This window comes from Phytophthora sojae (genome assembly GCF_000149755.1).
Source record: "Phytophthora sojae unplaced genomic scaffold PHYSOscaffold_6, whole genome shotgun sequence".
Lineage (NCBI taxonomy): Eukaryota > Oomycota > Peronosporomycetes > Peronosporales > Peronosporaceae > Phytophthora > Phytophthora sojae.
This window is the reverse complement of record NW_009258120.1, coordinates 1,992,321-2,004,497: the sequence shown is the minus strand read 5'-3', so window position 1 is coordinate 2,004,497 and position 12,177 is coordinate 1,992,321. Positions and strand designations below refer to the sequence as shown.

General features: G+C 56.0%; 3 protein-coding genes across 3 annotated transcripts; 2 read left to right on the top strand and 1 right to left on the bottom strand.

The window, feature by feature from the left end:
* Positions 1-926: 926 nt before the first annotated feature.
* Positions 927-1,700, top strand: PHYSODRAFT_335234 (hypothetical protein; the record flags this gene model as incomplete). Its single annotated transcript, XM_009532592.1, has 1 exon — positions 927-1,700. One exon carries the CDS (start codon positions 927-929, stop codon positions 1,698-1,700), a length of 774 nt encoding a protein of 257 aa, XP_009530887.1.
* Positions 1,701-2,979: 1,279 nt separating this feature from the next.
* Positions 2,980-4,290, top strand: PHYSODRAFT_370828 (hypothetical protein; the record flags this gene model as incomplete). The annotated part of the gene is made up of 3 exons (XM_009532591.1): positions 2,980-3,306; positions 3,400-3,709; positions 3,818-4,290. Coding segments are annotated over 3 exons (1,110 nt in total), but the record flags the coding sequence as incomplete, so codon positions are not given.
* Positions 4,291-10,299: 6,009 nt separating this feature from the next.
* On the bottom strand, positions 10,300-11,646 carry PHYSODRAFT_513453 (hypothetical protein; the record flags this gene model as incomplete). The annotated part of the gene is made up of 3 exons (XM_009532590.1): positions 10,300-10,647; positions 10,702-11,226; positions 11,278-11,646. The coding sequence occupies 3 exons, from the start codon at positions 11,644-11,646 to the stop codon at positions 10,300-10,302; spliced, it is 1,242 nt and encodes a 413-aa protein (XP_009530885.1).
* Positions 11,647-12,177: the final 531 nt, after the last annotated feature.

Sequence of the window (12,177 nt, the reverse complement as noted above, 5' to 3'; positions counted from 1 at the left end):
GAAGGACAGCCGTCTGTGTGGGCTCCATCAAACTCAAGTCCAGTTAGGTGGTGACCAGCGACGGCCTTGAGCTTCCTGGGGTGATCCATCTATTCCATATCCTAGTTGGGTCACTTGCTGTGCTCGTGGTAGCCCATTTCATATTATTCCAGAGGGTATTCTGGGGTGCTAGGTAGTCGCCTCCAGGATTTTGTATTGACTGCTTGTGTGAAGGGAAGGTAACTGATAGTGATTGTATTTTCCTCCTTTATTGGAGGTGGTGCGCGTTTGTGTGAGTCTCAGGGGAGCTAGGCCCCTGAATTTCAGACTCGAGTGAGCCTAGTGTGTGTGTGACCCACCGTCCAAGGGTCCAAAAGAATAAGTGACGGCTAGTTGCAGTGTTTGTATACACTGTATTTGTTGGTTTTATCGAGCTAGGAGGGCATTCGGGTAAGGTGTCTTCTGAGTTCCAAGTCCCAGAGTTGACTGAAATCCTGGACCCTGAATTCGTGATATTCTGGGTTTCAGGGGATCTGATTCTCTGGATTTGCCTTTTGGTGTGGAGGTGCGTTCTGAAGTAGACGTGCGGCCCCGCACTTCTTCGAGGCTACATTTTCAACTGGTGGAGTGCCGTTCCGTCGAAGACAAACGAGCCGACAGGGATTACACAAGGTACCCACGCCAACCAAGGAGTGTGATTCTCAGGGTTTAAAGCTTTGCGGCTGCGAATCTCTGGGTCTATCTTCTTGCTGTTGACTCTCAAGTCGATTCTCTGGGTCTATCCCTGGGGAACAGTCTTGGGGTGCGCTATACGAACCCCCCTGGGCGACAAAGGTTTCATCGGCCTCGCCTCAGCTGGTGCGCGTGCCCGGATTCGATTGTCGAGGATTTCACCGGAATCAAGTGTTGAAGAAGTGTTGAGTGCCCGTCAACTTCAAGCTACCAAGATGCCTGGAGGACGAGGGGCGAAGAAGAGTGGACGCGGTGACGGAGGACGCGGTGAGGCGTCACGTCAGTCGCGTCGTGTTCAAGGTATGGAGCCTGAGGAGCACAAGGACCTGGAAACAGTCGTCCGCGACGCTCGGAAGGCGAAGAAGGCTGCTCGCGAGAGCGAGGCAGTGCAAGGTGGGGACGTCGAGGCGTCTGCAGTCCAAGGTCAGCCTGCTGCTGGATCGCAAACTCAGGAGGAAGAAGTTTCCCCTGGGTTCCAAGGTTCGACGGAGATGAATTGTGGGTCGCGGATTCCTGAAGTCCCAGAGGAGCACACCCGCGAGGGTGGTGCTCAGGCGTCTGAGGGAGGCGCCAATGCGGTTGAGCCCCCGGAGTTGATTGACTTGGTCTCATCTTCGGACGAGTCTGTTGTGGAAGCGAAGTCGGAGCCCGTGCGAGCGAAGGAGGAGGCAAAGACTCAGAGTTCCAGGGTGAATTCTGGGTTCGCACCACCTGAACCCAGAGTTTCAGCGCCAAGTTCGCAAGCGGCACCCAGGAAGACGCCTGAAAGCGACATCCGGGAAGTTGCTGCGCCTGCTCCGGAATCGGGAGCAGCGGCGTTGGACGCCGGGAGCATGGTGCTGTACGTCCGACGTGAAGTTCGACGCTGGGAAGAGGTGAATCCTGGGAAGGTGACGCCGCCAAGTGTCGTCTATGAGTGGCCGACTCCGAAACCGGGTGCCAACTCGTACTTCGTGGCCGCGTACGCAACAGGAGACTACCTCAAGTGACGTTTGTCTCTGGAGAATCAAGATGAAGCCTGGATCTCTGAGTTTCACCTCGCCCGGTGGGGCGTCGGAACTGCTCAGGATCTCATGGCGACTACGATTCCCCAGAGTATCATGACCACCCGCGAGTGCGTCGCCATTCTGCAGACTCTGTTCTTCGAAGCTGGATTTGAGTTTGTCAATTTGATCCCTGGCTGGTCTTCGACGCGTGCTTCCAGGATTCCAGAAAGTCTGGTGCGCTCTGTCATGGAGGAAACCCAGAATTTCATCGCTGTGGAACTGGTCGAGTGGAGATTGGTGATAGCTGGTGTGCCTTTCAAGGTAAACTCTGAAGATCACGCCGCACAAAGCGCCCAAGAGCAAGCACCGAGACAAGGAAGATGGAGACGGTGATCAATTGATGACGGACTACGATGCGGACCTACTGGGCCGACAGTTTGTCCTGAGATTCAGAGTCACTGGACTCAGGATTTCACGGAGCCCACGAGGGTCGAGTGATGGTGAGCAACGATCCAAGCGTACTCAGCATGGACCGCCTCGGCCACAAGTCCCGTCAACGCCATCCGCGCTGTCTACACCGTCGCTGCCCTCTCTTCCAGCGTACAAGTCTTCGACTGGTGCCTCGCTTCAGAATTCCACTCCCCTGAATTCCATGTCCAATGGACGTGATTCTCTGGAGGCGGAAGCCAAGGACGCCACCCCAGGCGCGGTGCCAAGTGTCATCGGTACCTCGCGCGCTTCGGATAAGAGTACTGCCTCGGGCGTTCAAACGTCTTATGGTAGCTCTTCGTCTTCGTCGATGATGTCGCTTGGACAACGAGTTGGAGCTCTAGCGCTTGTGGCCCAGAGTGCCGGTGGATTTGCAGCTGCCGGTGATCTTGGATTTCAGGTCACCCGGACAGTCCTCCCGTCGCGTATTGTGTCAGTCGACCAAGATGACATTGAGATGGCGTCGTCGATGCACTCTGACCCAGAGATCGCACCCAGGAAGGCCGGTCTCCCCAGGATTTCAGCCACGACTTCCGAGCCGAAACTCAGGGTTTCTGCCCCGATTGCTGGATTTGGTGGTCCAAGTGATATCAGCGCCGATGAGCGGAGTCAACACCAGAGCTCTAAGAGCGAGGTGCGCTCTCGACGCTCGACAAAACCCAGAAAATCACCTGCGTCGAGCCGCTCGAGTGGATCCAGGAATCTTGGGTCAGTTTCGTCCGTGTCCGCGAGGTCTGGGCCCGCCCAAATCGAGCTGAACGTCTTGCGACAACAGCAGGAGTGGCAGGCCCGCATGGAACAGGAGCAACGCGAGTTTCTCGCCAGAGAACGCCTGGATGCCTTGAAGCGCGAGCGCCTCAGGGAACAACGTGACCTGGGCGCGCGTCGCCAGAACCAGGAACTTACGGATCGCTTGGTCCACGCTGAGATCGCCCGAGGAGAAGCGGAACGGCGTGCGCAGGACGTGGAGGCTCGCCAGACCCAGAGTTCCACTGAAACTCAGGGGATGACCCAGAGTATCACGGAAGTTGTTCGTCTTGAGCGTGAGCGCCTGGATGCCGCCTATGCCGAGCGCTGGCGACGGCACGAAGCCGAAGCCGACTCGGAGCGCGCGCGCTGGGTTTCCGAGACCTACGCCGGTTGGAAGGAACAAATGTTAACTATGGAGCAGAAGGTCCAATAACTTGAGGCGGAGAAAGAGCGAGAGCGGGAGTCTTCCGAGAATATCCAGCGCTTCCACGCCGGCCAAGTGCGCGACCTTCGGGCAACATTGGCCCAAGTTCAAGCGCGTCGCGCAACCGTCGCCCCTGATTTGGCAACAAATGTGAGGTCGTCAGTGGCTCAGAACCCTGAAGTTGCAACCCAACCCCAAGAATCCAGAGGCGTAATCAACGGAAACGCAAGTGTCACAGGCCAGAGACGGGAGACAGCTGATCCGAAGAACACTTCCGAATCTCGCCGCCTCCCAGCTAAGAGCGACCCTCGCGCAGACTTCCGCCGACACTTCCGGCAGAATCGCGCGCGTCCAGCGGGGACATGGCGCTACGGAGACCAAGGTGACGCAAGTTGTCAAGCTCGAGCCTGTGTCTCTGAGGAAGACGTCGGATCCGAGGAGAACAGCGACCTCTAAGACTCCAAGCGCTCTGCACCCAAGAAACACCAGCAGCAGAAGATGAAGCGTCAGGATGTCAATCCACCCTCGGACTCAGACCCAAGCTCCGATTCCAGCGATGATGACTCGTCCTCTGAGAGTTCGGAAGACAGTTCGGACGGGAACCCTGGGGTTAAGCTGACGACGGTCTCTACGGCTCAAGCTGGCACTACGCTCCTGACGTTCAGACCGTACATCAATTCGAATACTCTGGGTGAGTTCGATACTAAGGCGTCACTCAGGGAACGCGTGCATTGGTGGGAGCGTTTTGCGAACATGGCGGCTCAGGGAGGTTGGTCTACGAAGATGCGAATTCAGGAACACAAGTTGAAACTCTCGGGAGCTGCGCGTGACTGGTTCAACCAGTTGCCCAAACACACTCAGCGTGACTGGAAGGAGTTGGCGTCTGCATTCAGGAAGAAGTACTGCAAAGCGCGCTCGTCGTACTCTGAACGATACTTCACGATGGAGATGAAGAACTCAGAGAGCGCCCTGGATTTCTTTTATCGTCTGAATTCCGCCGCTGGGAAGGCTGACATTGACTTTCGCAAGTCTTCGAAGCGCCTGGAGAAACACATCCGGAGATTCATCACGAAACTCAGGGGCACGCGCCTCAAGACGTCGCTGCAGGGCCAGAAATTCAGGAGTATCGCTGATCTAGAGTACGCTCTGGAACAGGACGAAGATGTCTGGAGCCGCAGCGACCATGATGTTCCGCCACCCAGAGTTCGTACCTTTCGTGCCGACAACATTCCTCAGGGACGTTTCAAGACGAAGCGACAAGGACGTGCGTATGTGACTAGGGGCGATGTCTCTGACTGTGAGTCAGACGAAGACCCTGAAATTCACGCGCGTTTCCAGGAAACCACGGACAAACCCAGAGTTTCAGCCCGAAGTGCGAGCGCGAATTCAGGGTCAACTCGTGAGATCTCTGGAGAAGAAGCTTCTACGCCTAGCGCTGGGAGTCTGGCGAGTATGAAGGGTGCCGAGTGGACTCAGACGCTGACGAACGAGGTCTATCGCGTGATGGATAACATGGGATGGCGTCCACCGAACGCCCAACCAGGACCGAACGCGAACTCTGGATTCCGTTCCCCTCGCCGCGAAAACCCGAATTGGGACAAGTTCTGCGAGAAGTGCGGCAAGTGGGGGCACCCAGAGGAAAACTGCTGGAAAGACGTGAAGTGTGATCGCTGCCTGGAAGCGGGTCATCCGACTCACTTGTGTCGCGCGCAACCGTGCGAGAACTGTGGCAAACTGCATCTCGGGAAACCGTGTGAAGACTGGAAGACACTGGAAGCTGTGAAGAAACTCGCCCGCCAAGGTGCACTGAAGGACATGCCGAGCCAAATCCTGGATAAACTCCTGGATGGTGAAGCAAACTCTGGGAGGCCGTCAAACCAATAAGCCCGCCGGGTGGGGACCCAGTACGCGCCGGGCTGAAGAAGGCCCCAGAGTTATGTGTTCTAGTGTATGTAGGCCCGGAGCTGAGAACAAGAACCCAGGATAACCAACAATGCATGACTACTTTGACTCAGGATTTCATGACTCCCCCTGAAAATCAGCATCCTGAACAAGCGAACTCGGGGTCGGTGAACTCTGAAGAAATTGTGGAGTACAAGCTGAACCCTAGAGAGCGCTACGGATGGTGGGAAAACAATGATCCTGACCCAAAGAAACGTGATGTGGCGATGGTGCATGGTGCTGCGAACGACTGCCGGACGAGAGTTCTCCTGGATACCGGTGCGACTGTGAATATTGTGAGCTTCGACTTAGCGCGTAAGCTCGGACTCACGCTCAAGTCGCACAAGCAAACCAAGGTGTCTGGTATGGGAGGCGTTCCGACGTACATCGGTGCCAGTGCTCAGGTGAAGAATACTCTCGGTTCGAGGGTGATATATCTCCTGGATGTCTGGATTGCTAACATCGGCGAAGGGATCGAAGTTCTTCTGGGGATGAGTTTCATGTTTGCAGCTGGAGTGAGGATCAGTGTTCGCGAAGGTCTCGTGACACTTCCGGATGAAGAGGCGATCATGATGTGTGGATGGGCTCCAGAGGATCGCCTGGGTGTCGACATGCCCGTGGAAACCACAGGTAGTTGGTACCTGGCCCCTGGGGAATCCAAGGTGGTGAAGATCTCGTATGGACCGACGAACCCACAGCGTGAGGTTGTGTGGGCAGGACGAGGTGACCGCTGGGTAAAGCACCTGATTTACGCTGCGAGATCCTGGCCGGTCGCCGTGAAGGTGGTCAACATCTCGGACAAGGACGTCTGGATTCACAACAGAACGCCAGTCGCCCGAATTGTGGAGTACGGCTACTTCCCACGTGCCGGACGCTTTGTGCGCCCTGGTTCGTTTGCGTATCGGGAGTGGCAGACGCTTATTCTGGAGAGTGTTCAGTCGCGCGAGGGCAGACTTCGGGCGGAACGCCTGGCTGCGCTTGAGCCATCCTGTGTCGAGACCCCAGAGTATCAGTGGCCTACGAAGATTCTGCCGCAACCTACAAAGGGCCCCGACATGGCAGTGCTTGCCTCGATTCTCAGAAAACCGAAGCCTCGTCGCGTGCGCTTCGCTGAAGACGCTGCAACTCAGACTGAAGGAGTGCCTCCTGAAGACCCTCCTGAACTCCGAGATGTTGCTGTTGATACGAGTGACTTGGGTGACGTTCTGAAGGAGGCGGTGACCGATGTTGCCTCGCAGCCTGTCGGAACCCCAGAGGTCATGAGGTCGACCAAGATGTCTTAGACTTTTTGGGGTTCAACTCTGGGGAACCCAGAGTTTCAGGTGAAAATGCACCGCGACTTTCAGTGTTGACGGATGAGATGACTGTTTTTCAGCGTAACATCCCGGCTCCCTCTCAGATGGGCCCTGTCCTGGGTCGAAGCTCGTCTATCGACGACATCGCCCACGGTGCGCCTACTTGGGAGCAGCTGTGCCAGGATCTGAACGCGCTGCTCTTCCGACTTCGTTACTGGAATATCTCTGTGAGTCTTCCCAAGAGCGAATTCGGGAAGTTGTCCATTCCGTACCTCTCTCACGAGATTAGTGCTGAGGGCATCCAAGCGACCCCTAAAATCGCGAAGGGGGTCCAAGACTTGCCGTTCCCGACGACACTGAAAGGCGTCCAGAGTTTCATGGGGAGTCTGAATTACTACAACAAGTTCATTGAAGATCTACCCGTGATCGCGGCCGTCCTGTACGAGCTGACTGAGGAACAAGTGAAATCCAGGAGAGACCTGTCGAGAGCCCAGGAAGCCTTTGAAATCTTGAAGCGCAAGATCGTTTCGACTCCGTTGCTCAGACATCCAGATCGTTCAAGGCCCTTCGTGATTATTCCCCACGCAAACCCGTGTTGGGCCAGGAGTACGACGGGATTGTGCACCCGGTTCGATTCACAGGTCGCGTCTTGAATGACGCTGAGCTGCGGTATCACATTGCGGAAAAGGAGGTGATTGCTATCCTGAGAGTCCTGGAGGTGTTTCGCACTTTGGTTGAAGGTAGCCCTAAGATCGTCGTCTACACGCGATATTCGGTGTTGAAGTGGTTGCTGACCTCGCAGTCGGCAGACGGCCGAACGGTGAAGTGGGGTCTGAAGTTCTCCCACTGGAACCTGGAGATACGCAGAGTTCAACGGGATGAAGACGGCTTGACTGCAATTCTGGGTGCGGGTATTACCCTCAGAGAAACACTTGGATGAGATCGCTGAAAACCTGATCCCAGCTAAGGGGCGCGTTAAACCTCCAGTGCCTATCAGTATGGAAATGCTGGAAGCGGACTACGAGGGGTGTATTCTGAGTTTCGATGGCGCCGCTAAGACTTCCACGCGACAAGGGAGCTGCGGCTGCATCCTATGGCATGTCCCCGGGTGGGAAATCCTGGATGCCCAGGGATTCACCCTGGAGGACGTGACTGTGAACGACGCTGAGCATCATGGACTTCTGAAGGGCCTCACTCTGGCGATTGAGCGTGGAATTCAGGACATCGTTGTAGTTGGGGACTCCAGGATTGCCATCCAGCAAGCCCAGGGTCTAATCAACTGCAATCAGCCAAATCTCCAGAGGAAGCTGGAGTATGAAGTGCTGAAGACGAAGCTCAAGTCTGTGCGGCTGGTGCATGTCAAGCGAGAGTTTAACCAGGCCGCAGACTACCTGACGTTTAAGACCCTCGCGCTTGGTGAATTCTAGAAGGTGGAGGATGCTGACGAACGAACACATCTGCAGTTGGTGTCCAAGATTCACGAGAAGTTGGTAAGACCGAAGGTGTTATTGAACGTTGGAATTCAGGGGAGTGATTCTCAGGGTGTCGAAACTCTGGGTATCCCTGGACCTGAGTGCGCTCCGTTGCCTGTGGCGGCCAAAGTGTTTGCAGTAATGACTCGGGCGCGAACTCAGGAGATCGAAGCCCAAAGCGAACCCATGGGACCTCTGGAGTACCAGGCGGAACGCTGGCGACGCATCAAAGTGCACCAGGACAAAGATGAGCTGCAACTCAAGTATTTCCTGAAAGGAGACACGACGAAGCTGTCGCACGCTCAAGCCAGGAAACTCGCGAAGGTCGCTGATGGTTTCGTGTTGGATTCCAGAGAAGTCCTGTACCGCTTGAGTCGGTCTACCAGAGATCGACCCCGAGATATGGTTGACGAACTCAGACTCGTGGTGCCGAAAGCTCTGCAACCGGATATCCTGCATTACGCTCACGGAGATTTTCGGGGTGGGCACCAGGGGATCACGAGGACGTACGAGCAGCTGCGCTCTGAGTTCTACTGGCACGGCATGTACGCTGATGTGGAAGTTTTCGTCAAAGAGTGTGTGGATTGTGCCAGCGGCAAGGGTCGCCCCCAGAATCCAGGGCCTTCCCCTGGGAACATCGAACCGAGGCGCCCTTTTGAAGTTGTGTCTATGGATTTCGCGACACACTTGCCTAAGTCGGACCGTGGGAACACGTTCCTGCTGCTTTTTCAGGATGCGTTCTCAGGATTCGTCATGTGTAAACCCATGAGATCCACCACGGCGCAAGATGTCGCTGAAGTGTACGAAGAGCAGGTCTTCAGGAGATTCGGCGCGAGCTCGATGCTGAGGCACGACCAAGACCCCAGGTTCATGAGTGAGGTGTTCACGCGCTTCCGTGAACTTTTGGGTAGCAAGCAGCGAGCCACTCTGGAGTATCGCCCCCAGGCGAACGGACAACAGGAGCGGTCGGTACAGACTGTCGTGCGCAGCATTCGAGCGTACATTGCTGAGGCGGACCAGAGTGACTGGGACGACCATGCTGAGCGCCTGATGTTTGCCCTGAATACATCGTTCGATGCCACTCGCCAGGACACTCCGTTTTTTCTGGTTCACGACTGGGACGCGCACGGCACGGTCTCTGCAATGTTAGGACCCAGGCCCTCGAGTATCCAGGAGCGCACTGCGTACGAGTGACGCAGGAAGCTACAGCGTGACTATAGTTATGCGCAAGCTTGCGCTGAGGATCTTCAGAAGAAGGCTAAGCGCGCGCGCTCTGCCGAACAAACCAGGAAGTGGAGAGAGCTGTCCAAACGACTGAAGGGAGGATTCGCAGCCGGTGATGCTGTGCGGCTGTATATACCCAAAATGTAGCCCGGGCTGAGCCGCAAACTGGCTCACATGTGGCATGGCCCCTTCAGAATTCAGGAAATCCATGACAACTTCCGCGTGAAACTCAGGGTCGAGAACACAGGATATCGCGTGAATCCCTGGGTACACGTGAGCCGTTTGAAACCCAGAGCACTATTCCCGAAGCGGCCCACTGTGGAGATCGACGTGGACGAGGATGATGACTTTGATGCGGCGCTGCTGCCTGAAGACAGTTGGGAGCCCGACGCTGCGAACGATGAGTACGAAGTTGAGCGAATCCTGGATTTGCGATGGACTAAACGGACTCGGACAGCGAGACGAATTCGTGAGTACCTTGTGAAGTGGAAGGGGTATGATGAGACCGAGTGGCTGCCTGTGTCGAAGCTCAACTGTGGTGCCCTGCTCTACGAATTCAATCAAGGCGCAAGAGCGCGGGCCCGTTTCCAGGCCATGCATGCTGGAGATGATCACCCAGGAGTCTAGCACTCTGGGGTGACAATGACCCAGAGTTACACGTGATATTCAGGGGAAACTCTGGGTGACACTGTGAAACTCTGGGGAAAATCGACGGAATGTGTGAATATTGGAGACGGAAAACGTGAATGTGATTTGATTTGATTTGATTATGGAGAAGGTGATACTGCTGAGGCTTTGACAGTGTGTAAGAAGGAAGATGAAGGCGGCGAGCTTTACAAGGACATGGAGATAGTAAACGAAGTCGGATGACCCAGAGAACAAGTCAGAAAATGATGAATTTCTGGGGAAGACATTGAAGTCGAGATGAAATCCTGGGTATTAAGGAGAATGACGCTACGACATGTGAAGTTCGGGTGGTTCTCGGGATTTGGTGGTGACCTTGACTCTCACGAGTGCTTGAGAGACAGCGGGTTGAGCTTGCGGATGGCCAGGCGCTTGATGTGGCGCTTGATGTTGTTCGGCACGTATTGTAGCCACTCATCGTCGTCAGCCGCCGTGTTCCATTGGACTCGAGCAGGCTCACGAATGTCCAACGTCGCTAGCTGGACGTCTAAGTCCTTGCACTCAGCTCCCCCGAGTTTCTTGGCCCTGGGATCCTCCCAAATCCAGTAGCAGCACTTGTCCGGGAACTTCCAGAGACCCGGTTCGTGCCACAACGACGGGATGAACCCAGGGGTGTTGCGCGAGCGCTCGACGAGCGTCTTGTGCGCTCTGCGTAGCGCGTTTCGACGCGACTTCCGCTGAGATTCCATGGTGGCGTCTGCTTGGTCTTCAGTCGGAATAGGCACCCAGTGCCCGCGCTCCCAGTTTGCCTGTGCGTGCTTGTGCATGACGTCCACGACGTCCTCCATCAGCTTGAGCGCTTTCGCGGAGAGTAGCTCTCGCTCATGGAAGTAGAACACTCGGAAGCGACCCTGAAGCATACTCTCCCAGGGTTCAGAATCCAGGACTTCTTGGTATGCCTCACGGCCCCAGCGCTCGTGAGCAACGTCGAACGAATACTTGTGGATCTCGTACTCTGGGAACCCGGGAGTCTGGCAAAACGCACTCTGGGTCGAACTTGGATATTGAACAAGAATCCCATAGATGCGCCAGGAGGTCTCGTTGTCCTCAGGGTCTTCGGCCGTCATCAACGCACTTGAAGTGAGCTCCGAGTACGATTTCCGCGCGAGCGCCGACGGATGCTTGGAGCGTGATGTAGCCTTGGTCCCCTGAGTACCACTAGAACCCTGAGTGGCAGAAGTGTCTGTCTTGTTTCCCGTGCGACGTTTCTTCTTCGACTTCGAGTTGGAACCCTGAGGTTTCTTGCTTGACTCAGAACGGGGGCGCTTAGCAGGAGGCTTGACTTCCAGGGGTTCTTCTACGCCATTGTCGTCCTCTACGCCATTGTCGTCCTCTGCGTCGTCGTCGTCCTCTGCGTCCTCGATGTCCTCCAGAGTTTCAGGGGCGACCTCCTCCTCCTCCTCTTCGGAGCTATTACTAGAGGCGTTCTCCTCAGGTTCCTGGGCGGGAGGCTGGTAGTCCGGGTCGTTCTCGATGTCGTCCACCGTGGAATCGGCGTCCGCATCAGGGTACACCATGTGGTCATCGAGGTTCCTCCAGGGTGGTGGCAAATCACCGCGTCGAAGGCACCTGTCCAGACGCTCGTCTGCCATTTCGTAGTAGGCTTCAGGGACGTACTTGCTCCAGGGAGTCAGGACAAGACGACGCCAGTACATCATGCTCACGAGCATCTTGTTCAGATGCGGCTGCCTGAAGTGCCCGTGAGCCGCCCGGTCGCTGCCAATCCACTCCATGGCTGTGTCGTACTTGAGCCCAGCAAGAATGGCCTGACGCACGTCTGGCCGAACTTCCTTCCAGACGACACCCCCCGGGAGCATCATGTGTGCGGCCTCCTTGGACACCACAGTCTTCTCGCTGGCGCGACGCACAGAGTCGCGGCCTGGTTGGTGATCCTTGGGGCGACGCTGAACTTTGTGAGGCTTAGGGTGCGCTGACTGCCGTGGCGACTCGCCCGGCGCCGTGGAATCCCGTGATTTTCTGGGGTCTTGATCTTTCTTGGAACCCTGAGATTTCTTGGAATCCTGAGTTTTGCCCCCGGTCTTCGAACCGCAGCGAGGCTTGCTGCCAGGATCCGTGAGATCCAGAATTTCAGGACGACCGGACGATCCAGACCCCGAAGACGGAGGCATACGTATACTTTTCTCTGGGTACGGGGCCACCGCTGCCTTGCGCTTGTCCATGGCCGTGACGTTGATGACAGT